This window comes from Oncorhynchus masou, chromosome 25, assembly GCF_036934945.1.
Source record: "Oncorhynchus masou masou isolate Uvic2021 chromosome 25, UVic_Omas_1.1, whole genome shotgun sequence".
Classification (NCBI taxonomy): Eukaryota; Metazoa; Chordata; class Actinopteri; order Salmoniformes; family Salmonidae; genus Oncorhynchus; species Oncorhynchus masou.
The window spans coordinates 46,604,627-46,629,349 of NC_088236.1; the positions used below are offsets into that span (position 1 = coordinate 46,604,627).

Sequence of the window (24,723 nt, forward strand, 5' to 3'; positions counted from 1 at the left end):
AAAGTACTCTAGCAGGGTCAGTGCTGTGTAAAACTCTCATGATGAGGGCTACAGGGGACTAGACACCCTGACATGTGCTGCTGTTTCATTCATTGCCCCTTACGGCTCTAATAAAGTTTGATGGGCACTTCACTGTTGTTCACAGTTCTCCCTGCAGCGGCGAGACTTTTATTCCCTGCTATTACTGTTGGTGTGCATGTGTTATATGTTCATTGTATTTATTTTCTCAACCCTCATTCATCCCTTTCTTTCTCCCTCTCCCCCTCTCTTTCTCTCCCTTCAGAGGAGTGTTCGTACTGGGTGCCTCTCTACGGCAGTGTGTGTTGTCGCCTGGCTGCCCAGCCTCACTGTATGACCCAGCAGATGATGAGTGGCTGCTTGAAGGTCAAGGTGAGTGTCTGTGCGTGTGAGTTTGTGTGTTTGGCAGGAAAGCAAGACATGTGCGTAGGGCTCTAAAGTACAACAAAATATTTTGTTGTGCGACCCCCATTAAATCCAATCTACTGTATATGTGTTTTAGAAAATAATTGTTGTAATGATAAGGTTTTGCTTTACCGTTGTTTCCCCAGTGCAGATTCATTAGCGTCATGCTTGCACCATTACTATAGCAAAAACGGCTTGTTTCTAGTCCAAACTTAGCACAACTCAGGATATGACCCAGGTGTTGACACTGGAGGCGGATAGTACAGTTCTCAGATGATTTATTAGAAACAAAGGGCAGGTTGTGATCAGGTCAGAGTCAGGCAGGTACAGGACGGCAGCCAGGCTCGGGGTCAGGGCAGGCAGAGGTTCGTAATCAGGTCAGAGTCAGGCAGGTACAGACAGGTCTAATCCTAGACACATGAAAAGTGGAATGTATAAGGAGGGTACGAGGCGAAGGATCTTGGAGATGGGGAAAGGGCCGATTTTAAAACGGGGGGACAGTTTGCGGGACTCGACCCGGAGGGGCAGATCCCGAGTGGACAGCCATACCCTCTGCCCGAGACGATGCCGGGGTCTGGTGGTGGTCCGCCTGATGTTGATACCTGGAGGTGAAAAGCCGACCGGGCTCTCTCCAGGTACGGCCGACGAACATCTGGGCATAGTGTATGCTGAGCAAAGGACGGTGTTGGGGGCGTACTCTACCACACGAGCTGCTGGCTCCAGGTGGTGGGGTTGGCAGAGAGCAGGCAGCAAAGAGTCGTCTCCAGGTCCTGATTGGCTCGCTCCGAATGGCCTTTAGACTGGGGGTGGAACCTGGAGGACAGGCTGGCCGACGACTCAATGAGCGTGCAGAAAACCTTCCAGAACTGGGATGAGAACTGAGGACCACGGTCGGGGACCATGTCCACCGGAAGTCCGTGGATCTGGAAGACGTGCTGCACCATGAGCAGGTGGCGTCTCCTTGACTGAGGGTAGCTTGGGGAGAGGGATGAAGTAGGTGGCTTTGGGAAACTGGTCCAATACGGTAAGGATAACCATGTTGCCATCAGACGGGGGTAGACCAGTGATGTAGTCCAGGGATATATGTGATCAGGGACGGGAAGTGGTTAGGGGCCAGCCGGAGCTTACCGTGGAGTCTTATTCTGGGCACACAGTGCAGGCGGCAACGAATGTGGAGAGGTTAGGAACCTATGTGGGCCACCAAAAACGTTGTCATACAAAGGCCAGGGTTCGACGGGAGCCAGGGTGGCAGGCCAGTCGAGAGGAATGACCAGATTCCAGAACTAAGGAACAGTAGAGTCTGGGACAAACATCCGGTTAGCCGGGGAGGATGGTCTCGGGGTCTGATGGTGTAGCAGTGGGGCAATAGAGGCATGACAGAGCACCAGGCTTCACATTCTTGGACCCCGGGCGGTATCAGATGGTGAAGTTAAATCGGGTGAATGGCAGGGCTCATCAAGCTTGCCTGGAGTTGAGGCGCTTGGCCTTGCGGATATATTCCAGGTTCTTGTGATCTGTCCATACTATGAATGGGTGTTCTGTCCCCTCTAACCAGTGCCTCCACTCCTCTAACACCATCTTCACCGCCAGAAGTTCCCAGTTACCCATTTCGGAATTCCTTTCCGTGAAGATGAGAGGAAAGGAAGGATGCAGCTTTTGGTCTTGGGCCGAACACTGGGACAGGACAGCCCCCACTCCGATGTCCGAGGCATCAACCTCCCCCATGAACTGCCGAGACGGATTTGGATGGATTAGGATGGGGCCGGTAGTGAATTGGTGTTTGAGGTCCAAGAACGCCTGGTCTGCACCTGGAAACCATGTAAACGGGACCTTTGGATAGGTGAGGGCTGCAAGGGGGGAAGCCCGGGTGCTGTAGAAATTGACTAACCCCAGAAAGCGTTGCAGCTGCACTCTGGTGGTGGGTTGTGGCCAATCCACCACCGCTCTCACCTTTTCAGGATCCATAAGGATGTTGCCTGCAGTTATGATGAACCCCAGGAAGGAGATTCAAATTTTTCCACTTTGACGTACACCTGGTTCTCCAGAAGACGCTGGAGGACATGTTCTTAAGTCGAGTGGGAAAGCACAAGGATCAAGGTAGACTAATATGAACCAGTTCAACATGTCCCGGAGAACTTTGTTTACCAGGGCCTGAAATACAGCAAAAGCAATGGTCAGTCCGAACGGCATCACCAGATATTAGTAATGCCCGCTAGCCATGGTAAAGGGGGTCTTCCACGGCGAGGTCTGGGGCTTTTCCCAAGCCCGCAGGAAGAGGTCCCGGAGCAAGCAATGCCCATGGCAAAATGGGCTCCAACCCAGGATAGAACCAGTAGCCCTGTCAATCAGGGGATTGTGCCTCTGGAGCCAGGAAAACCCCAAACCATGGGTGCATGATGGGATTTGATGGGCAGGAACTGCATAAACTCACTGTGATTACGCAACACTCAGGTTGGTGTGGGTGACTCTGCCAATAGAGCCCCCATCCAACTCTCTGACTTCCATGGGAATGGAGAGGGGTTGTGTGGGGATTCCCAGCTCCAACACCAGGGTAGCGTCCATAAAGCTCTCATCGGCCCCAGAGTCTACGAGCACCCGGAGAGATTTGGACCGGTCACCCCACAACAGGGTAGCACGGAGAGGAGTACGAGCAATGGAAGATGGGAAATTCACCATACGTCTCACCAGCATACTTGTACAAGTACCTCCTTGGTGAGCCTTGTTCTTAAATGGGCAGGTAGATTTAAAAAAATCTTACTCCACAATACAGACAGTTCTGGGTGTTAAGTCCACGTAAGCACTCAGCAGGAAACAATCTAGCCCTGCCTAGTTGCATGGGCCCCGGAGGAGACAACTCAACAGCCCTAGGTGTCATCCGAGAGACTTCGGCTGCAGTGTGGAATTCCAGGATTCCTCGGAGGCGAGGTAGAAATCGAGGACGAGCATCGGCGACAGGGAACAGACTCCGTCTCCCTCCTACATTCCCGTAGCCGCCCATCGATCCGGATGGTCAAGGCTATGAGTGAGTCGAGGTCCAGGGGGCAGCTCCCGGGCTACGAGCTCGTCCGTAATCACTTCCAACAACCCGTGAAGGAATTTGTCGAACCGGGCTTCTGGGTTCCAGGCACTCTGTCACCAACATGCGAAAATCCAACACATAGTCACACTACGGGAATCCTGACATAGTTTTAGCAGCTTACGAGCCGCCTCCCACCCAGACAACGGAGAATCAAACACTTTCTGTACATCTGCCACAATCTGAGGCAAACAATGGATTGTTGCTCCCACACCGCCGTAGCCCAGGCAAGAGCCCTCCCGGACATCAGCGTTATAACATACGCTATTCTCGAGCGATCAGAGGGAAATGAAGAGGGCTGTAGCTCAAAGATTAGAGAACAGTGAGAGAAAAGGCCGGCAGGATCTGGGATCTCCAGGGTAGCACTCCGGAGGAGGTAAGCGGAGTTCTTGGGAAGCCGGGGTAGATTGGGGAGAAACACTGCTGGTAGCGGGGTAATTGACAGTGTGGGGGGTTACTGTAGTGGCGGGCTGCCTCACAGGCAATCCGCGGAATTGCTCCAGCAATGTGTTGAAGGCACGGTCCTGGCATTCCACCAAGGTTTGGACTCCTTCCATAAGATCTGGAAGTAACTCCTCGCGTCTTCCAATGGTGGCTACCTGGGAAGAGACGACATTGTGGAGCTGGTCCGAGTCTGCTGGGTCAGTCATGGCCAATTCGTACTATCACGACTCAGGATATGACCCAGAGGCAGATAGTACAGTTCTCAGATGATTTATTAGAAACAAAGGGCAGGTCGAGGGCAGGCAGAAGTTTGTGATCAGGTCAGAGTCAGGCAGGTACAGGACGGCAGGCAGGCTCGGGGTCAGAACTGGGAAAAACTAGGAAACAGAACGACGGGAAAGAACGCTGGTAACACCTGACCAGATGGACTGGCAACAGACCAACAGAACACAGGTATAAATACATAGGGGATAATGGGAAGATTGGCGACACCTGGAGGGGGGAGGGAGACAAGCACAATGACAGGTGAAAAGAGATCAGGATGTGACAAAACTGTTCAAAGATTTGACCCATATTACTGGAGCAACAGTTTTTTTTTCCCCTTGTTGAGGATTGGGAGCCCGTATTTTACACCTTTTTTAGTCACTTTTGTTTCCTCAGCTAGCTAGCTAAAACATTTTAGCTTTTTATAATAAACGTCTGTCTGTCTGTCTGTCTCTCTCTGTCTCTCACAGCAGTTGGGAGGTGACCCTCAGAGTTGGACGAATGTCTACGGCGTCCTTAAAGGGACAAACCTTTTCTGTTACCACCGGCAAGAGGATATGGAGGCTAACGTCGAGCCAGCATTTACCATCGCCATCAACAAAGTCAGTCTATTTAAAAATGTTAAAAAGTACTTTACCAGATACACACACACACACACACACACACACACACTCAAAAAAGCATGCCAGCTACGGATATAAGGATTATCTGATCTTTTAATGCCACCTCTATTATTTGTGATGTCTTCTTAACCTCTATGGGATCGGTGTCCTCCCGCGGGATAGTTGAGCTAATGTGATTAGCATAACGTTGTAAGTAACAAGAACGGGGGACAAAATGGCGCCGTAGAAAGAACACAGTGTTTCAGCGAGCTCTCGTGGCATTCGTAAATGTATATTTTTACATTAATCTCCTAGCTTGAAAAAGTGGTAGAATTGGCTAAATAAGTTACCATATAATGAGTCTTGACGGCTATTTTGCATAAATCTCCGACAACATGCCCAATAGAACTACTAAGAAGTCGACCAAAACCACTACCCCTGTAGATGTGCATGAGGAGCTAGCTAACGTTAGCGAAGCTAACACCATTGCGGATCCAGGCACAATGGACCTGGTGATTCAAAAGACGACTGATAACATTACTAAAGTGATCGATGCTAAGATAAGAACGGTCTTGGAAGCAATAGCAGGACATTCAGCTGAACTACAGAGGGTTGTGAAACGTGTTGTTGAGGCGGAGGGAAGAATTGCTGCAGTGGAAACTTCAACTACATATATGGATGCTAAGATAAAAGCACTTGAGAAACAGGTGCGCGAAATGGCGGAGCACATTGACGACTTGGATAATCGAGGACGCAGATGCAATATTCGTGTTGTGGGGCTCCTGGAAAATTCTGAAGGGACACGTTCAGTAAAATTCTTTGAGGAATGGATCCCTGGCTACCTACAAATGGACACTAAGGCTGGTCGTGTGAAGCTGGACAGAACCCAACGCTCTCAAGCACCGATACCCGGTCCCAACCAACGCCCACGGCCGGTGGTTATAAAGTTCCACATTTTCACCGACAAGCAGCGCGTCATGGACGCGGCTAGAAACATCGGCTCTGATGGTAGTCAACGTAAAAGTCCAAAGGTCTCATTCTTCAATGATTATTCCACTGCAGTTGTACGAAGACGCAAAGCGTTTGATGAGGCGAAGGCTCGACTCAGGAGAATGAAGATGGACTACGCACTGTTGTACCCGGCCACATTGAAGATTATGGTCAACGGATCACCTAGAAAGCTCTACACACCTGAAGAGGCTGCTGCGTTTATTGACTCTCTCGGGTAAATACCTTTTAAGCTGCACCTCGACAGCATTGAAAAACTTTGTTTATTTTTGGTTGAATCTGATCATGAAACAGTGGTGTGAGTCCTCACGTACTCCGGCTCAGTAATATTCGTATCTTTATTATTTTTCTTGCTAAAGTAATAGCCGCTAGAGCTCAGGCTGAGATGTGTGAATCCATATTGGTGCCCAGGCTTGGTTTTAGGTGGAAGAGCCTCAATCTTCTTCTATTGATTTTCTTTTCCATACATATAAAGGATGAGGCTATTGAGCGCCAATGCGGACTTAAGAGTCTACATTGGAGAGTTGAAATCCCCTGCATGTTAGCTAGTGGGAAAACCCCCTTTTGGATCTTTACATGTTTAATTTTTGGGTTTAGTATAGTTCGAGTTCAGGGTTCATATCGTTTGTTCATGCTCGGTGAGATATAGGAGTGTTCAACACATGGAAAAAGGTACCACCCTGCTTTTACAGTAGGATCCAGTCTGGATATTGAATGGTCAAGATACAATGGCAGGTAACGGACTGCGTGTATGTACATGGAACATTAGAGGGAGCCATAACCCCATTAAAAGGAAGAAGGTACTGTCTTTTTTGAAAAAATAAAATATTGATATTGCCCTGTTGCAAGAAACTCATTTGGATGATAAGGAGCACCTGAAATTACAACAAGGGGGGTTTGGTCAAGTGTTTTTCTCATCATTTACATCCAGAAGTAGAGGTGTAGCAATTCTGGTGAAAAATAACTTACCACTTAAGGTCTTGAATTGTGTGAAAGATACATTTGGTCGCTTTTTTATAATTAATGGTACTTTACAAGGGCAGAACATTTCCATAATGAATATTTACTTCCCCCCCTGCTCACCCCCCTGATTTCCTCACTAAGATATTTCTAGACTTTTCAGAATTAAACTCGGACACTGCAGTGATTGGAGGAGATTTTAACTGCTTGTTGAACCCCCTTATTGATAAGTTTCCCAGTGGTATAGCTTCACTCTCTCCTCAAGCTAAGTCACTTAAAGCTATTTGTGATGATCTGGGGTATGCGGATGTCTGGAGAGCTTTTCATCCCTCCAACAGAGAGTTCACTTTTTTCTCTGCACCTCATGGATGTCAGACTAGAATAGATTATTATTTTGTGCCCAGGACGTCTTTGCAATCTGTTTTATCCGCTAGGATAGGAAGCATAGTCATATCTGATCATGCTGAGGTGATCCTGGACATAAAACTCAACGGGGCATTCAATCGGTCAAGACATTGGAGGTTGAACACAACCATTCTTAAAGACCATACATTCACATCATATTTTATTACAGAGTTTAAAGCATTTTTCTCTATTAACTCTCAATCAACAGATAACCCCTCGCTCCTTTAGGAGACCTGTAAAGCGTATGCCAGGGGTCTGATTATGTCATACACAGTTACTAAGAGACGGAAAAAGCGTGAAAAGCAAAAAATGTTAGAGTGAATTAGGAACTAAAGAGAAGGACTACATTAAAATGCCCACTCCTGCCCTATTAAAGGAAATATCAGTCATTAGATCAACGTTAGACTCTCTCCTAACACAGGATGCTGAAAAGAAAATGAGATTTGTCAGGCAAAAGCTATATGAACATGGCGATAAGCCAGGAAAGTACTTGGCATACCTAGCTAAAAAGAGAGCTGACTCTCAGTCAATTGCTACTACCACGGATTCTGATGGTAATCATTTATATGAAAATAAATTGATAAGTGACTCATTTAAGACATTTTATACAAACCTTTATGCCTCAGAACTGCCAAAGGATGCACCCAAATTAATGGAGAACTTCTTTTGTAAGAGCAGAGGTCCCTCCTTAATGCCCCTATTACCAAGGAAGAGATAATGTTCGCAATTAAGAATCTGCAAAATGGTAAGGCCCCAGGACCAGACGGGTTTTGTAGTGAGTTCTATAAAGAGTTCCATGGCCTGATCCTTGAGCCATTACGTGATATGTTTAACCACTCATTTTCAAATAACCAACTCCCTCAAACGCTGAGAGAAGCTAACATTTCACTTATTCTCAAAAAGGGAAAATGTCCAGAGTCTTGTTCCTCGTACAGACCAATTTCCCTTCTGAATGTGGATAGAAAATTGCTTTCTAAAATCCTAGCCACAAGATTAGAGGACTCACTGCCACTAATTGTGAAAGGAGACCAAACTGGCTTCATTAAGGGCCGTAAGTCATGCAACAATGTCAGGTGGCTTCTTAATGTAATTCAAGCCTACCAACAAAGTGCTGTGGATGGTCTTGTGCTCTCCCTAGATGCTGAGAAAGCATTTGATCGTGTGGAGTGGTCTTAACTATTATTTGCTCTAAATAAATTTGGTCTGGGGGACAACTTTATAAAATGGGTGAAAGTTTTGTATGATGATCCTCAGGCTGCTGTCCTTACTAATGGGCTACGGTCAAATAGCTTCTCTATACACAGAGGTACCAGACAGGGCTGTCCTTTATCCCCCCTCCTCTTTGCACTCATTATGGAACCACTGGCCGAGGCCATCAGGGTAACGCCTGTTATACAGGGGCTGCTCATTGGTGATGTTCACCATAAAATAAGCTTGTATGCTGATGATGTCCTGATATTCATCTCTAGTCCCGAGACTTCAATTACATCTCTTAATAATATTATTTAATTATTTAGTGAATTCTCAGGCTACAAGATTAACCTTACTAAGTCAGAGGCTATGCCACTTGGTAGCCTACGCTCTGTACCTAATACTTCTCCCCCCTTCCCTTTTAAATGGTCTCCCTCAAGTTTCATGTATCTGGGTATATTTGTAACTCCTAAATTCCAGCAAATGTACAAAGCCAATTTTGTTCCCTTGTTTGATACAATAAGACAGGATCTGGAGCGCTGGAACTCTCTCCCGATTTCTTGGTTGGGTAGAATATCCCTCTTGAAAATTTTACCTAGACTACTTTACCCAATCCAAATGATCCCAGTATTACTCTCCAATAAGGTAATAAAGGATGTAAATGGATGGCTAAGTTCCTTTATATGGAGTAAACGCAAGCCAAGACTTAGGATGGCAATATTGCAGCTGCCAAGTTCTATGGGCGGATCTGCCCAATATCAGGTTCTATCAGTGGTGTGCCCACCTTTGTTATATTTCTGACTGGATCACAAATGATGACTCCTCTATTTGGTTAGACATTGAGACTTCTCTTTCAAAATACCCTTTACAGGATCTTTGATTTTTCAGAAGTTTCAAGTCTGTAGAAGATCACTGCAATAATCCCGCAAGAAATTGAAAAGATTCTAGGGGTTGATCTAGAATTGGACCCAGTTTCTTTACTGTTAGGTCTCCCTAGTAGGCATGTTACTTCTGTGGGTAAAAGGAGGCTTTACAACATCCTTACCTTCGCAGCGAGGAAAAACATCCTTTTACAGTGGATTAGTGATAAGGTTCCTTCTATTAAAGATTGGCATAAGATACTATTTGAATGGGTGCCTCTGGAATATCTGACATGTCCATTGCATTCTAAAACAGACCAGTTCTACAAGGTATGGGAACCTTATCTAAATTACCTAGAACCTGAGGTATCAGCTATTATGCTGCAAGGATTGTCTTAGAATGGCGGAGATCTATGTATTTCAGAACTACACTGTACGTTCCATGTGTGGAACCTAACCTCTTGGTTTAAACTGAGCTTTTTTGTTTAATTTCTGTTTATAAGTTTGTTTAAAATGTATGTATTGAGAGATGCAATGATGGTGATGGGGTGAGAGAAGCACCGAGCGGGAAGAGGAAAATGGTGTACGTATGTATGGATGTGTGTGTGTGTGTGTGTGTGTGTATGCATGGGTATATGTATGTGTGTGTATGTATATGTATGTACAGTGCCTTGCGAAAGTATTCGGCCCCCTTGAACTTTGCGACGTTTTGCCACATTTCAGGCTTCAAACATAAAGATAAAACTGTATTTTTTTGAAGAATCAACAACAAGTGGGACACAATCATGAAGTGGAACGACATTTATTGGATATTTCAAACTTTTTTAACAAATCAAAAACTGAAAAATTGGGCGTGCAAAATTATGTTTGATGCATTCACCTCTGGAGGTAAATAATGTACTTACATTCAGTAATCTTGCCCTGATTTTTAATCCTGAGGATCCCAAAGATAATGTTGCATAATTTTGTTTGATAAATCAATTTTTATATTAAAATGTGGGAACTGGGTTCTACAGTTTGAACCCCTGCTGTGTCCTGGTCCTGAGCTACAGGCAGTTACAGTTGAAGTCGGAAGTTTACATATTACGTTGGAGTCATTAAAACTCCACAAATTTCTTAATAACAAACTATAGTTTTGGCAAGTCTGTTAGGGAATCTACTTTGTGCATGACACAAGTAATTTTTCCAACAATTGTTTACAGACAGATTATTTCACTTATAATTCACTGTATCACATTTCCAGTGGATCAGAAGTTTACATACGCTAAGTTGACTGTGCATTTAAACAGCTTGGACAATTCCAGAAAATGATGTCATGGCTCTAGAAGCTTCTGATAGGCTAATTGACATAATTTGAGTCAATTGGAGGTGTACCTGTGGATGTATTTCAAGGCCTACCTTCAAACGCAGTACCTCTTTGCTTTACATCATGGGAAAGTCAAAAGAAATCAGCCAAGACCTGAAAATTGTAGACCTCCACAAGTCTGGTTCATCCTTGGGAGCAATTTCCAAATGCCACTTTGTCATTATGGGGTATTGTGTGTAGATTGAGGGGGGGGGGGTATTTGAGTTATTGATCCATTTTAGGATAAGGCTGTAACATAACAAAATATGGAAAAAGTCAACGCATCTGTAAACTTTCCAAATGCACATTAAATGCTCCGTACATAATTGTCTTTCTTGATTCTTGAGATACAGGCATTTGGAATGTTGTGCAAAAATATATATATTGAATTAATTTGATTAATTTTAATGTATCGCCAATCCCTAATACAACCAGACGGTCTCTCATAAGAGAGAGTCCAGTTGTCCCCAATGTTTCAAGGACAGAACTTATTACTCTTTCCACCCTGTCTATTGTTGATCCCTGCTGGCCTTATTCTTTCTATTGTGGCTCATTGAGTCGTGGTGACCCTTGACCCACAGTACAAAGCCCTGTTTTAGCTTCAGGCAGAGATCATTAAATCAGCGGGATCATCATGTATTAGTCAGCAGCTCTGACTGCTTTGCTCTCAGGATCAACGTGAGCCCAGAGTGAGGCAGAACAGGGCAATGCTACCATCTACTGGTGGTGATGAGGAAACACATTGCAGTACAGTCATTTTAGTGCGTCCCTATAATATTGCCTTTCTCCTGAAGTGTACCCTCGTTCACTACTTCCCAAAGCATTGGTGGAGGTTTGGTATTTCCACCTCTTATACCAGTCATTTCCTTTCAAATCATTGAAGGGTAGTGACCAAGTGCACACTGGGAGGACGGAGAGATAATTGGGACGTAGCTGATAACTGGGACAGATTAATGCTTGAGGCTGAGTCTACTGGACTTGACTGTCAGTGACCGCTCTTTGTGTCAGTAAGTGCATTCACAATCTGCGTTGACAGACGTTAAAAGCACGATTTCAACTTAAATACTTATTTTTGGGTGGGTATTGAAACATTTGGTTAATTCAACGTCAGTAGCTTATCATGTGTCTGTGTCTGTGTGTTAGGAGACGAGAATACGTGCGTCAGAGAAAGACCCCCAAAGTAAGGCCCAGAGCATCTGCATCAGTAACCAGTACGGGGGAGAGGAGGTGACACACACACTCTCGGCAGACAGTCGCGAAGAGACACACCGCTGGATGGAAGCCTTCTGGCAACAGTTCTGTGACATGAGTAATTAAAAATAATAATAATGACTTAACAATAATATTTATTTTATTTTATAATATAAACTAATAATACATCTGTATTTTTTACATCAGTAAGTAGGTTCTGATCACATGATTAGGTTCCTAGGTTCTTCATTGGTGAGGTCAGGAGGTAAGAAAAAACTCCCGACCCTCCTGGCCTTAGACATGATACACACTTTACACTCTAGGTCCTCATATGCTCTTGTTCATGTGCTCATTGGCTCCTGATGTGTTAGTGGTTTTCTCAGCTCTTGATTGGATGTTTGAAGGTGATTGACGGCTTCCTTCTTCCCTGCAGGCCAATGGAAGCAGTGCTGTGACGACTTGATGAAGATTGAGCTGCCATCACCCCGGAAACCAGCCCTTGTCACGTCGAAACAGGGTTCTCTTTACCACGAAATTGGTAAGACAGCAACCCAAATGGATTCAGAAACGGTTTACTATATTGTCCAAAATACTCTTTCTGCTTTTATTCATTTGTTTTAAATCTAGAACATACAGTAGGGTAACATTATAGTTTGTTTAGGTTAGTGTAAATAATAGGTTTATAAACAAAAATAAATCCATGAACGATATATCCAGAGGAGGACGGTCCCCTTTCCGTAACTGCATGTGTGTGTTTCTGACTAGTTCTTCTAACAGTGGCGTGGTCCACCATACGCATGAGCTCTCCATCCAACTACTCTGAGCTACCTGCTACCTTACTAGCACACCAACCAACCTCTGTACTTGACTATGGATGGAAGTGTTCCTTTCTCTGACATGCTGCTGACTCACTTTCTTTCTCTCTTCCTCTCCCTCTCCTTGTCTCTCAATTTTTGTCCCATCTCCCCTCCATGCCACTCACCCTTGTTTCTGTGATCAAATTACATCCCCTCCCCCTTTTCCCCCCACTAATATCATTATTTATCCTTCATTATTAATTGTGCACTCGAATGCTAATCTTCATATATTCCAAATGAACGTACTTTTACCTTGTCGCGCACATCATTTCATTCCCCAAATGATATCGCCATTATATTTTACTGCCTGTCAATGTACATTATACCTGCCCACCACCCCATGGGTTGCCCCCCTCCCCCTGGATCCTAGCCCCCCTCACCACCCCCTCTTGCGAGGGTCTCTTGCTGCAGGATAACGCCGTGTCTGCTGAGATTCGTGCTCTGCTCTCCTCCTATTACAACGACAGGTGAAGTACCAGTGGGGTCCATTCCCCCCCCCCCCCCCCGTACTGGGCTCTCCTACCTACTGAGGAGTGTTAAAGCTGACATCCCTCCTCAACTACCACCACCAAGTCTAGGCCTACCCTTCTCTAAACTTTCTCAACTTTATTAGCATAGTCTGTCCTTCCACAGTGGAGTAATGACTTTCCTCTGCACCTTCTAGTTATTGACACCTCTGATGACATCAGCACGGTGACAGACATCCTGACGCGGCGGATGCAGGAGCTGGAGCTGAGGAGCCAGCTGGGGACCTCTCCTCCCTGGATGTCCCTGTTCGAGGAGTCTCCTGGTGGCCCCCGCACCCCTCGGCTGGCCCGCCACAGCCCCCGCTCCCCCCACCGCCTCCCCCACAGCCCACTGAGCTCCCTGCGCTGCCCCTGGCCAGGCCTGCTCTCCTCAGATGCCAGCCTGACCTCTGACAGCGACAGCCCCTGCAGCACCAGCCCCTGCTCCCGCCACAGAGGCTGGGCCGAGCCCCTCTCCCTCTCCTCCCCCCGCTTCCGCCCCCGCACCCTCTCCCTGGATGCCAAGCTTAGCACTCTCAGGGGCAGGGGGTATGGGGGGGTGTTACAGTGCTCCTGTCAGCCCCCTTCCTCCTCCTCCCTTGCCCCCATCCCGGCGCAATGCGTCCCCCAGGCCACCTTGTCCTGTTCCAGCTCCACCTCCAGTAACAGCTCCAGCGAGGGAAGCCACAGCCCCTCCTCATTGGACGGTACCCCTTTCTCACGCCCCTCCTCGGCCCGCCGGAGCCTCAGGAACTTGAGAGCCAAACTGGATCCCCGAAATTGGCTCCAGAGCCAGGTATAACCCACCTCAGACCCCCACATCATCCAAAGTCCTGGTAAGAACTGGCGGGAAGGAAGCCAGTCCCTCAGTTGAAAGAGCCCTGGTATTAACTGGAATTACTTTAGACTAAGGACAGGAGACATTCTGCGTCAGTATCAATGGTCCACAGAACATGGGAGTCTTCTGCTTCCCTTTCGAATGGTAATGCTGGTTAGGAAATTGAAGAGTTTTTTTGTTGATGATATAAACGCAATATCTCTAGGCTCTGCGCATCTGAAATCTCCAACTGGAAAGGGCAGCATCTGTCAGTCAAAGACGAGAGTTTCCTCGTCAGTCATCCAAGCCATTACACCCCTCAATATGAACATGATTTCATAGCATCTTGTTAGTTCAGCTGCGGTATTTACTTACTATATGTGCTGTATTTGTGTTTGCAGTGTTTGGGCAGGGCAGTGAGCGTGTGGCCAAGTGAACTGTCAGTGTATGGGAATGTTTAGTGTCTGTGGTCATGGGGTTGTTGTTACCTGTACCAAAAAGGCTCACTGTGATCTATCCAAATGACTAGACCCATCACTTGTATTATGAATTAATGCCTAGAAGGAACAAGTATATTTATGTACCGATTTGCTTATTGCATGTTTGTGCTCAAAGACGCAAAGAATGCGTTGCCGGAGATCTTAACTGCTCAGGCGGTGAATGAATTGAAAGCTCAACTTAATGCAACAGTTCTCCCAATAATTTACTGTACTACTTGTTCCTACTGTGATAACATCAGGGTCACATCGAGCTTCTGCAAGGTTCCTAGAACCTCCCCTGCATTCATTAACACATTGTAGGCCTACTATACAAGAACCAATATTTAAAGATTTATGTTAATCACTTATGGAGTAAATTTATAATGAATTGAAGTAAGCCAATGGTAACGTACTACATAATCACGAGAACCCATATTAACTTGTTACACTGCCTCGTTGCAGTATTGCGTGCAAATGTACTGACTTTGAAATCTGGGCCGGCCCCTACAAAATCCCCTAGAGTTAAGTTGAAGACCTAGATGGTTTTTGGAATGGAGAGGCATACGCTTTGGGTGTCCTTGTTAATCTTTAATACGCCCCTACTAGCAGGCAAGGATTTCCTCACAAACGATACTCTGTTGATGAAACCAATACTCTGCATGGAGAACAGTGTTGCTAGGGGGTTTAAATCCCATGCTACAGCTCGTCTCAGTTCAAGGGTATTTTAATGTCATCCAACTCAGTTAGGTTGGCAAATGTTATGTATTTGAGAATGTAGAAACTGGGAATGCACATACATGGGTGAAGAGTTTAGATATCCCACCTTTGACCTTGTGGATTTATAGCATAGTTAGTGGTACAATCGTAACCTTATGGCCTGAAAACCGGTCCCAGAATTCACACAACACACACACACACACACACACAGTACCAGTCCAAAGTTTGGACACGCCTACTCATTCTAGGGTTTTTATTTATTTGTACTATTTTCTACATTGTCGAATAATAGTGAAGACAGCAAAACTATGAAATAACACATGGAATCATGTAGTATCCAAATCAAAATATATTTTAGATTCTGCAAAGTAGCCACCCTTTGCCTTGATAACTTTGCACACTCTTGGCATTCTCTCAACCAGCTTCACCTGGAATGCTTTCTTGAAGGAGTTCCCACATATGCTGAGCACTTGTTGGCTGCTTTTCCTTCACTCTGCGGTCCAACTAATCCCAAACCATCTCAATTGGGTTGAGGTCAGGCGATTGTGGAGGCCAGGTCATCTGATGCAGCACTCATCACTCTCCTTCTTGGTCAAATAGCCCTTACATAGCCTGGAGGTTTGTTGGGTCATTGTTATGTTGAAAAACAAATGGTTGTCCCACTAAGTGCAAACCAGATGGGATGGTGTATCGCTGCAGAATGCTCTGGTAGCCATCCTGGTTAGGTGTGCCTTGAATTCTAAATAAATCACTGACAGTGTCACCAGCAAAGCACCCCCACACCATGACACCACCTCCATGCTTCACGGTTGAAACCATACATGCAGAGATCATCCGTTCACCTACTCTGCTTTTCACATAGACACTGCAGTTGAAACCAAAAATGTACAATTTGGACTCATCAGACCAAAGGACAGATTTCCACCGATCTAATGTCCCTTGCTCGTGTTTCTTGGCCCAAGCAAGTCTCTTGTTATTATTGGTGTCCTTTAGTAGTGGTTTCTTTGCAGCAATTAGACCACGAATGCCTGATTCACGCTGTCTCCTCTGAACAGTTGATGTTGATGTGTCAGGTACTTGAACTCTGACGTATTCATTTGGGCTGTAATCTGAGGTCCAGTGAACTCTAATGAACTTATCCTCTGCAGCAGAGGTAACTCTGGGTCTTCCATTCCTGTGGCGGTCCTCATGAGAGCCAGTTTCATCACAGCACTTGATGGTTTTTGCAACTGCACTTAAATGTTCCGCATTGACTGCCTTCATGTCTTAAAGTAATGATGGACTGTTGTTTCTCTTTGCTTATTTGAGCTGTTCTTGTCATAATATGGACTTGGTCTTTTTCCAAATAGGGCTATCTTCTGTACACCACCCCTACTTGTCACAACACAACTTACTGGCTCAAACGTATTAAGTTAAGAAATTCCACAAATTAACTTAACAAGGCACAACTGTTTATTTAAATGCATTCCAGGTGACTACCTCATGAAGCTGGTTGAGCGAATGCAAAGCTGTTATCAAGGCAAAGATTGGCTACTTTGAAGAATATAAAATATATTTTGATTTAACACTTTTTTGGGCTACTACATGATTTCATAGTTTTGATGTCTTCACTATTATTCTACAATGTATAAAATAAAGAAAAACATTGGAATAAGTAGGTGTGTCCAAACTTGACTGGTACTGTATATACAGAACATTGCAATTGATTATGCAAGTAGGCAATACAGGAATTACTGATCTATAGCAAATATTGTGTTGAGCTTTTTAAGATAGTGCAGTCTTTTACCTACTTAGAAATGCCAACCAGGTGATTGTAGTAGTTGTTAAATTATGATAAGGTGGGCAGGGGTAAGTGTGGTTGGCCCCCCTGGTCTATGCATTTAAGCCTATCAATCCCTCCATGTCTCTTTGTTTATGATGGACTGTAGGCTATGATATGTTACTGTGTTCCAAGGGCTCACGGCTGGCTCACTCAGTTTCTCATTAAAACAACTGTAAATGCTTCAAAGTGGCATTTGTTACTGTAAAGGTTTTTTGTAAGTTAACAAAACTCATTTCTCCTTTTTGTTAAAATATATTTTACATGATTGATTTTGTTATAAATACAGCTCTATTGATATTACTTTAACAGTCGATTTCAGATCTATAACTGCATCCGGTAGATAACATTAAATGTTAACCATGCAAGTGTCCTGTGTTTAAAAATGTAACATAACGATAATAAATGATTTGTCAATTTAGAACAGCCATTGTTTTCTTGTCATGTATGTCTCGTGTTAGTGGAAAAGATTGAGTATCATTTGATATGTAGATGAGAAAAGCTATTCGCTAACTAGAGCAGGGCTGTTCAATTCCGTTCCTGGATGACTGAAACACTTCTGGTTTTTGTTTCTACCTGGTAGTTAATTGCACTCACCTGGTGTCCCAGGTCTGTATCAGTCCCTGATTTTATAATGAGAGCCATCCAGGTCCAACATTGAACAGCCCTGCTCTAGAGCAAACAAGCTTTTTGTCAATGTTGAACAGAAAGGCCCGCACACTGAATATGCTCCCAATCACCACTTTTAATGACAACGTTTCGATCCACAATAATCTTTGTCAGGTCAAATGGACTATGTGCTCACATAGATACACATTTCACCCCATATGACCATTCAACACATGGGCCCGTTTCTATCCTGAGTTAAGCACGTGTAAATGGAACCTTTTCAATTTTCTGTGCACTTTTCTCCCTGCGTATTCTGACCTTATACTTAAGCATGAGAATAGCATGCTAATCACCTATTAGTTTGAGGTGGAGACAAATGAATGAAGGTGTGGCCGGGGTGTGTCTACAGAGACGCTGTTTTCTGACTGACATAATTCCATCACTTTACATTATAGTAAACCATGAGTAAGTTCTAGTGAATCTACCAGTTCCAAGTGGAAAAATCATTTACTTTTCCCCTCTGATAGATAACATCAATCTCCATGCACTGTAATTTACAACTTCATAAGAGCTAAGTAAATGAGTTAAGGGAATTGTAAAAATATATATATTTACCTTCTAATGTCTGGAGACATGTGAAACCAGTCGTATGGAAGCATATCAACATGTAAAGTTTATAAAATGCTGTGCTATTATGCAGAATTGAAATTGTATGGCCTTTTAACTTGCAGGGATGGGCACTACATTATCGTTCCATTTAATGACCTTGTTTCCTTTACCTTACCTCAAATCACTTATGCATAATCAGAACTGGAAATAAAAGATGCTGTGATTTGGCCAAAGGATTAATAACAAACCGGGCCAAGTTAGACAGACACTTCGTTTTTTTTTTAAACCTTTATTTAACTAGGCAAGTCAGTTAATTAAGAACAAATTCTTATTTACAATGATGGCCTACCCCGTTAAACTCTTGTCAGTTGACCCAAAATGTATGCAGACATAGTGCATGCCAACGCAGTGTTCTGTTTCATAGTTTAGGGACTGAATGAATATTTTATCCATTTGAAGTTGAAAACTGCTGTAGCGTATTTCAGCTATCCAGACAATGTACTGCAAGAGCTATTGGTGACCCAGTTATCCTTGTCATTCTCTGCATACAGGATCCAAGCCTGCGTGCCAATTCTCCACCCGTCTCCCAAACTGTGCACTTCCAGTCATGAATTTAAAATCATTGGATTAGTGAAATCTTTCGCTAGAGGGATTTTCCTCCATTGTTAAATCTATGACGTGGAGTGTGGAAGGGCACAGAATTGGTATTTGCAGCCAAACTATCACATGAATCTTTCAATGGGAATTTGTGCTGTTGAAAATGTCCTTTTCCTCAGTGTTGAAAGTAAAAGAAAAAGCAACACAGTAACTGGAATGTCTCATTTCAGGAATGTGCTAATACTTGTGATGGCTTTATGCAGTGTTACAAAATATATAGTCTCGTCCACCAGCCGCCTTTCTCTCTCTGTTAGCCTGGGGACGAGGTTACAAAGATATAGACGGTCATGCTCTGTGTGTGTGAATGTCTCTGTCTGTCTCTCTCTCTTTCTGTCTGTGTTGAGGTCAGTAGGTGGTGTGCTGCCTGTCACCTTATTTCCCCTATGGCAGTGTTACTCATCTCTGATCCAAGAGCCTCCTTAAGGTTGCATATTTGACTTCACAACTAACCATCTAGCTCTTCATTAGCTGGGCAAATACAAAAATATGCAACTGTGAGTACTGGGGTAGAGAAACACCGCCATAAGAGATGCTGCCTAACGTGAAAGCACATTCCAACAATCACGCAACTTGTCATATTCTTAATATTATATATATATATATATATATATATATATATATATATATATATATATACTGCTTAAAATAAAAGGAACACTTAAACAACACAATGTAACTCCAAGTCAATCACACTTCTGTGAAATCAAACTGTCCACATAGGAGGCAACACTGACTGACAAATTTCACATGCTGTTGTGCAAATGGAATAGACAACAGGTGGAAATTATAGGCAATTAGCAAGACACCCCCAATAGAGGAATGGTTCTGCAGGTGGTGACCACAGACCAATTCTCAGTTCCTATGCTTCCAGGCTGATGTTTTGGTCACTTTTGAATGCTGGCGGTGCTTTCACTCTAGTGGTAGCATGAGACAGAGTCTACAACCCACACAAGTGGCTCAGGTAGTGCAGCTCATCCAGGATGGCACATCAATGCGAACTGTGGAAAGGTTTGCTGTGTCTGTCAGCGTAGTGTCCAGAGCATGGAGGCGCTACCAGGAGACAGGCCAGTACATCAGGAGATGTGGAGGAGGCCGTAGGAGGGCAACAACCCAGCAGCAGGACCGCTACCTCCGCCTTTGTGCAAGGAGGAGCAGGAGGAGCACTGCCAGAGCCCTGCAAAATGACCTCCAGCAGGCCACAAATGTGCATGTGTCTGCTCAAATGGTCAGAAACAGACCCCATGAGGGTGGTATGAGGGCCCGACATCCACAGGTGGGGGTTGTGCTTACAGCCCAACACCGTGCAAGACGTTTGGCATTTACCAGAGAACACCAAGATTGGCAAATTCGCCACTGGCGCCCTGTGCTCTTCACAGATGAAAGCAGGTTCACACTGAGCATGTGACAGACGTGACAGAGTCTGGAGACGCCGTGGAGAACGTTCTGCTGCCTGCAACATCCTCCAGCATGACCGGTTTGGTGGTGGGTCAGTCATGGTGTGGGGTGGCATTTCTTTGGGGGGCCACACAGCCCTCCATGTGCTCGCCAGAGGTAGCCTGACTGCCATTAGGTACCGAGATGAGATCCTCAGACCCCTTGTGAGACCATATGCTGGTGCGGTTGGCTCTGGGTTCCTCCTAATGCAAGACAATGCTAGACCTCATGTGGCTGGAGTGTGTCAGCAGTTCCTTCAAGAGGAAGGCATTGATGCTATGGACTGGCCCACCCGTTCCCCAGACCTGAATCCAATTGAGCACATCTGGGACATCATGTCTCGCTCCATCCACCAACGCCACGTTGCACCACAGACTGTCCAGGAGTTGGCGGATGCTTTAGTCCAGGTCTGGGAAGAGATCCCATCTGCCACCTCATCAGGAGCATGCCCAGGCATTTTAGGGAGGTCATACAGGCACGTGGAGGTCACACACACTACTGAGCCTCATTTTGACTTGTTTTAAGGACATTACATCAAAGTTGGATCAGCCTGTAGTGTGGTTTTCCACTTTAATTTTGAGTGTGACTCCAAATCCAGACATCCATGGGTTGATACATTTGATTTCCATTGATAATTTTTGTGTGATTTTGTTGTCAGCACATTCAACTATGTAAAGAAAAAAGTATTTAATAAGAATATTTCATTCATTCAGATCTAGGATGTGTTATTTTAGTGTTCCCTTTATTTTTTTGAGCAGTGTATATATTCATTTTCCAGTCTTGAATGCATCCCATAATGATGGGAATTTTGATTTTCTGTCAATCATTGTCAGATGTAAAGCGTGGGGGCATTTTAATTAATGATGTAAAATAACATACATTGGATCACAGCAGTTTCTGATTGACAGTACAAAGAATTCCTGATCATTGAGGGGGTAAATTATCTCCCGCATATCCCCAGTCTACCTGTGCGACTCTGAATGCTAGCCTGTCTCTTGGCTAGCAGATGCCCCGTGTGTTGGAGGCCCGTAACGCCAATCCGGCCAAGGTCCTCCAGGCGAACGTGGAGAAGCGTGCCGGGCAGGTGCCAGCTTTTTCGATGTACCCCGAGGCGATGCGGTGGAGCTGCTTCGCGCCAAATGTGTGATAGTGTCCCGGCATTACCTGGTCCACCTGCTCGCTGTCCACCAGCCCCACCAGGCGCTCACAGCTGCTGATGTAGTCGCTGACCTGGCTAGTGGGCAGCCAGTCGATCATGGCTCCGTCGTAGACCACGTCCCCGCTGAACAGCATCTTGTTGTCGCCATCGTGCAAGCAGATGCTGCCCCGGGAGTGGCCGGGCATGTGCAGCACCGTCAGCTGCCTGTCACCCAGGTTGATGACATCACCTGAGGGAGAATGAGAGAAAGGTGGGGAAAATAGACACATTGAGCAATAAGATATTCCAACTGCATTGCAGCACTGACGCAGCAGAAGTGTATTGACCAGTGCTCAGATTACACAGGGATCAGATGCTGGCTGGGGGAGTTTGAGCCAACTTTTTTAAGTGTGCGGCAATGCGTGAAAATGTGACAAGACGGACCAAAAATCTGCCATAATTAAGAATATGGATCAGTGTGTGTGTGTGTGTGTGTGTGTGTGTCTTCAAAGCAAGAATATAACTTGTGTTGTGGTCTGATCTCTGTGGATGGGATTGAATATGTGTACATTCTCCCTTTCAGGCTCTGTCGTAATTCAGTATGGCCGGGTCTCGTCTGCTGTATTTCCATGGCTAAAATAAAATCCAGCAAAGTCATCAGCTGAGTATGAAAATAGCATATACAGTGCCTTCAGAAAGTATTCACACCACTTGACTTTGTCCACATTTTGTAGTATTACAATGTGGGATTACATTCTTTTTAAATTATTAATGGAAAATAAAACATAAGTATTCAACCCCCTGAGTCAATACATGTTAATATCACTTTTGGCAGTGATTACAGCTGTGAGTATTTGAGTAAGTCTTAGAGTTTTGCAAACCTGGATTGTACAATATTTACCCATTTTTTTTTTCATTCTTCAAGCCCTGCCAAGTTGGTTATTGATCATTGATAGACAGCCATTTTCAAGTCAAAACTGTAACTCGGACACTCAGGAACATTCAACGTCGTCTTCGTAAGTAACTCCAGTGTATAATTGGCCTTGCGTTTTAGGTTATTGTCCTGCTGAAAGGTGGATTTGTCTCCCAGTGTCTGTTGGAAATCACACTGAACCAGATTTTCCTCTAGGACTTTGCCTGTGCTGAGCTCTATCCCTATTCTATTTTTCAACAAAAAACAACTCCCTAGTCCTTGCCGATGACAAGCCTACCCATAACATGATGCAGCTATCTTCATGCTTGAAAATATGAAAAGTGGTACCCAGTTATGTGTTGTGTTGGATTTGCCCCAAACATAATGCTTTATATTCAGGACAAAAAGTACATTTATTTTCCATTTTTTTGCAGTATTACTTCAAGCTTATTGCAAACAGGATGCATGTTTTGGAATATTTTTACTCTGTACAGGCTTTCTTTTTTTCACTTTGTAATTTAGGTTAGTATTGTGTAGTAACTGCAATATTGTTGATCCATCCTCAGTTCTCCTATCACAGCCATTTAACTCTAACTCGTTTAAAATCACCATTGGCCTCATTGTGAAATCACTGAGCGGTTTCCTTCCTCTCCGTCAACTGAGTTAGGAAGGACGCCTGTATCTTTGTAGTGGCTGGGTGTATTGGTATACCATCCACATTGTAATTAATATCTCTAAAGTGCTGAAAAAGGATATTCAATGTCTGTTTTTTGTTCATTTTACCCATCTACCAATAGGTGCCCTTTTTGCGAGCCATTGGAAAACCTTCCTGGTCTTTCTAACCTAGTGGTAAGAGCATTGGGCTAGTAACCAAAAAGTCACTGGTTCAAATACCTGAGCCGACAAGGTGAAAATCTGCCGACGTGCCCTTGAGCAAGGCACTTAACCCTACTTTTCTCTAGGGGTACCGTACTACTATGCTGACTCTGTAAAATCAACACGTCACTGCACCTATCCGGTTCTTTCCTATGGGACCCATTATAAGAGCTCTTGAGTGGTACAGCGGTCTAAGGCACTGCATCTCAGTGCTAGAGGCATCACCACAGACCCTGATTCAATTCCAGGCTGTATCACAACCGGCCGTGATTGGGAGTCCCATAGGATGGGCGCACATTTGGCCCAGCATTGTTAGTGTTTGGCCGGGGCATGCCGTCATTGTAAATAAATAAATGTGTTCTTAACTGACTTGCCTAGTTAAATAAAAATAAAATAAGCAACAACATTGTACAGTTCATGTAAATGAGTCCATACACTTATTTAGGGTGTGGAACCTCATCTCAAGAATGCGCAGTCAGATTTTTAACGCTCTGACTTCTATTGAGAGTGTATGATGAAATACAAAAAAAGGGAGGGGTAATGCAGGTGTGTGTGCGCGTGCGTGATGGGAGGTCAGTGTTGGTGCTCTGCCAAGTCTCTGCAGTATAAATTTCCCTTGGGATGCAGCCTAATGTGAAAGTGTATTCCAACGCAAAGTCTGTAACAAGGGTTGCAGACACATCCTTAAAGGGCTGTGTTATTACATTCATATTGACCATATCCTTATCTCAACATCATACAGCAAATGGTCTTCTAGATTTCTGTTAACAATTATGCCACCACATTGGTATCTCTATAGAATGTTTGGTTCTTACCTTCTTGTAGTATATGTGTTGGTTGTACAGCTTTGACTCTGTATTGCCTGGCCCTCCATCCCGGCCAGGGAGCCTGGACTATCTCTCTATCGGACAGCCAGGTGACCGTCTCGAAGTTGTCTCCGTTAGCCAGCGCATCGACCTCTGCACTGTGGACCCCGACCTGTTGGAACTGATGCAGACCACCTGAGTGGTCGAAGTGGGCGTGGGTGGCGATAGCCAAAAGGGGGTTCTTTCGCTGCGGGTCGTCTCCAAGCAGACCTTTGGAGTTAATGTAGTCAGGTAAGCTCCTCAAACCCAAGCCTGTGTCTATCACTACGTCTTGGTGAGATCCTCGGAGGAGCCAAATATTAGCTCTGTTTGACGATTCGAAAAACTTCTCCTGGATCCAATATAGTCCTTCCCCGACGGATTTATGCGCGTACCAGTCTGTGGCAGACATGCCAGGTCATGCACTTGGCGACGCGTAAAAGCTGCAGTCAATTGCCGTTGTTCTGCTACACACATGTAATATCACTGTATTTGAATGTCTAAGATTTTAATACCCAAAAATAATGGTGGCCACCGGACACACCCTTGTGGGAGGAACGCATGTTGATTGGACGGATAGATGTATGACGTCACTATGAAAACCAAAAGCTATTGGCTAGAACACACCTACCCATGTCGTCATATAAATAATGCCCAATGTATGCATCGCTACAAAGT

The 24,723-nt window shown here is 44.7% G+C and overlaps 2 protein-coding genes across 9 annotated transcripts in view; one reads left to right on the top strand and one right to left on the bottom strand.

Moving 5' to 3' along the window:
• Positions 1-17,388, top strand: part of LOC135514404 (rhotekin-like) — a 139,079-nt gene extending 121,691 nt beyond the window's left edge. For 4 of the 8 annotated variants that reach the window (XM_064937869.1, XM_064937872.1, XM_064937871.1 and 1 more), the window contains exons 8-12: positions 284-390; positions 4,678-4,809; positions 11,722-11,887; positions 12,203-12,307; positions 13,291-17,388. In XM_064937869.1, the coding sequence (XP_064793941.1) occupies positions 284-390; positions 4,678-4,809; positions 11,722-11,887; positions 12,203-12,307; positions 13,291-13,934 (1,154 nt within the window). In that variant the 3' untranslated portion in view covers positions 13,935-17,388. Of the gene's footprint in view, positions 1-283; positions 391-4,677; positions 4,810-11,721; positions 11,888-12,202; positions 12,308-12,996; positions 13,098-13,290 lie in introns of those variants that run through there. The other 4 variants (XM_064937870.1, XM_064937874.1, XM_064937875.1 and 1 more) reach the window with 2 other exon arrangements.
• A 3,075-nt stretch (positions 17,389-20,463) lies between these two features.
• On the bottom strand, positions 20,464-24,566 carry mblac2 (metallo-beta-lactamase domain containing 2). The gene is made up of 2 exons (XM_064936468.1): positions 24,016-24,566; positions 20,464-21,661 (listed from the first exon to the last, which is right to left on the bottom strand). Exons 1-2 carry the CDS (start codon positions 24,455-24,457, stop codon positions 21,273-21,275), a joined length of 831 nt encoding a protein of 276 aa, XP_064792540.1. The 5' UTR covers positions 24,458-24,566; the 3' UTR covers positions 20,464-21,272.
• Between the last annotated feature and the right edge of the window lie 157 nt (positions 24,567-24,723).

Coding starts and splice junctions, on each gene's coding strand:
- mblac2 (XM_064936468.1), bottom strand. CDS start 24,457: ATGTCTGCCACAGACTGGTACGCGCATAAATCCGTCGGGGAAGGACTA. Junction 21,662..24,015: donor AACACATATACTACAAGAAG/GTAAGAACCAAA, acceptor ATTCTCCCTCAG/GTGATGTCATCAACCTGGGT.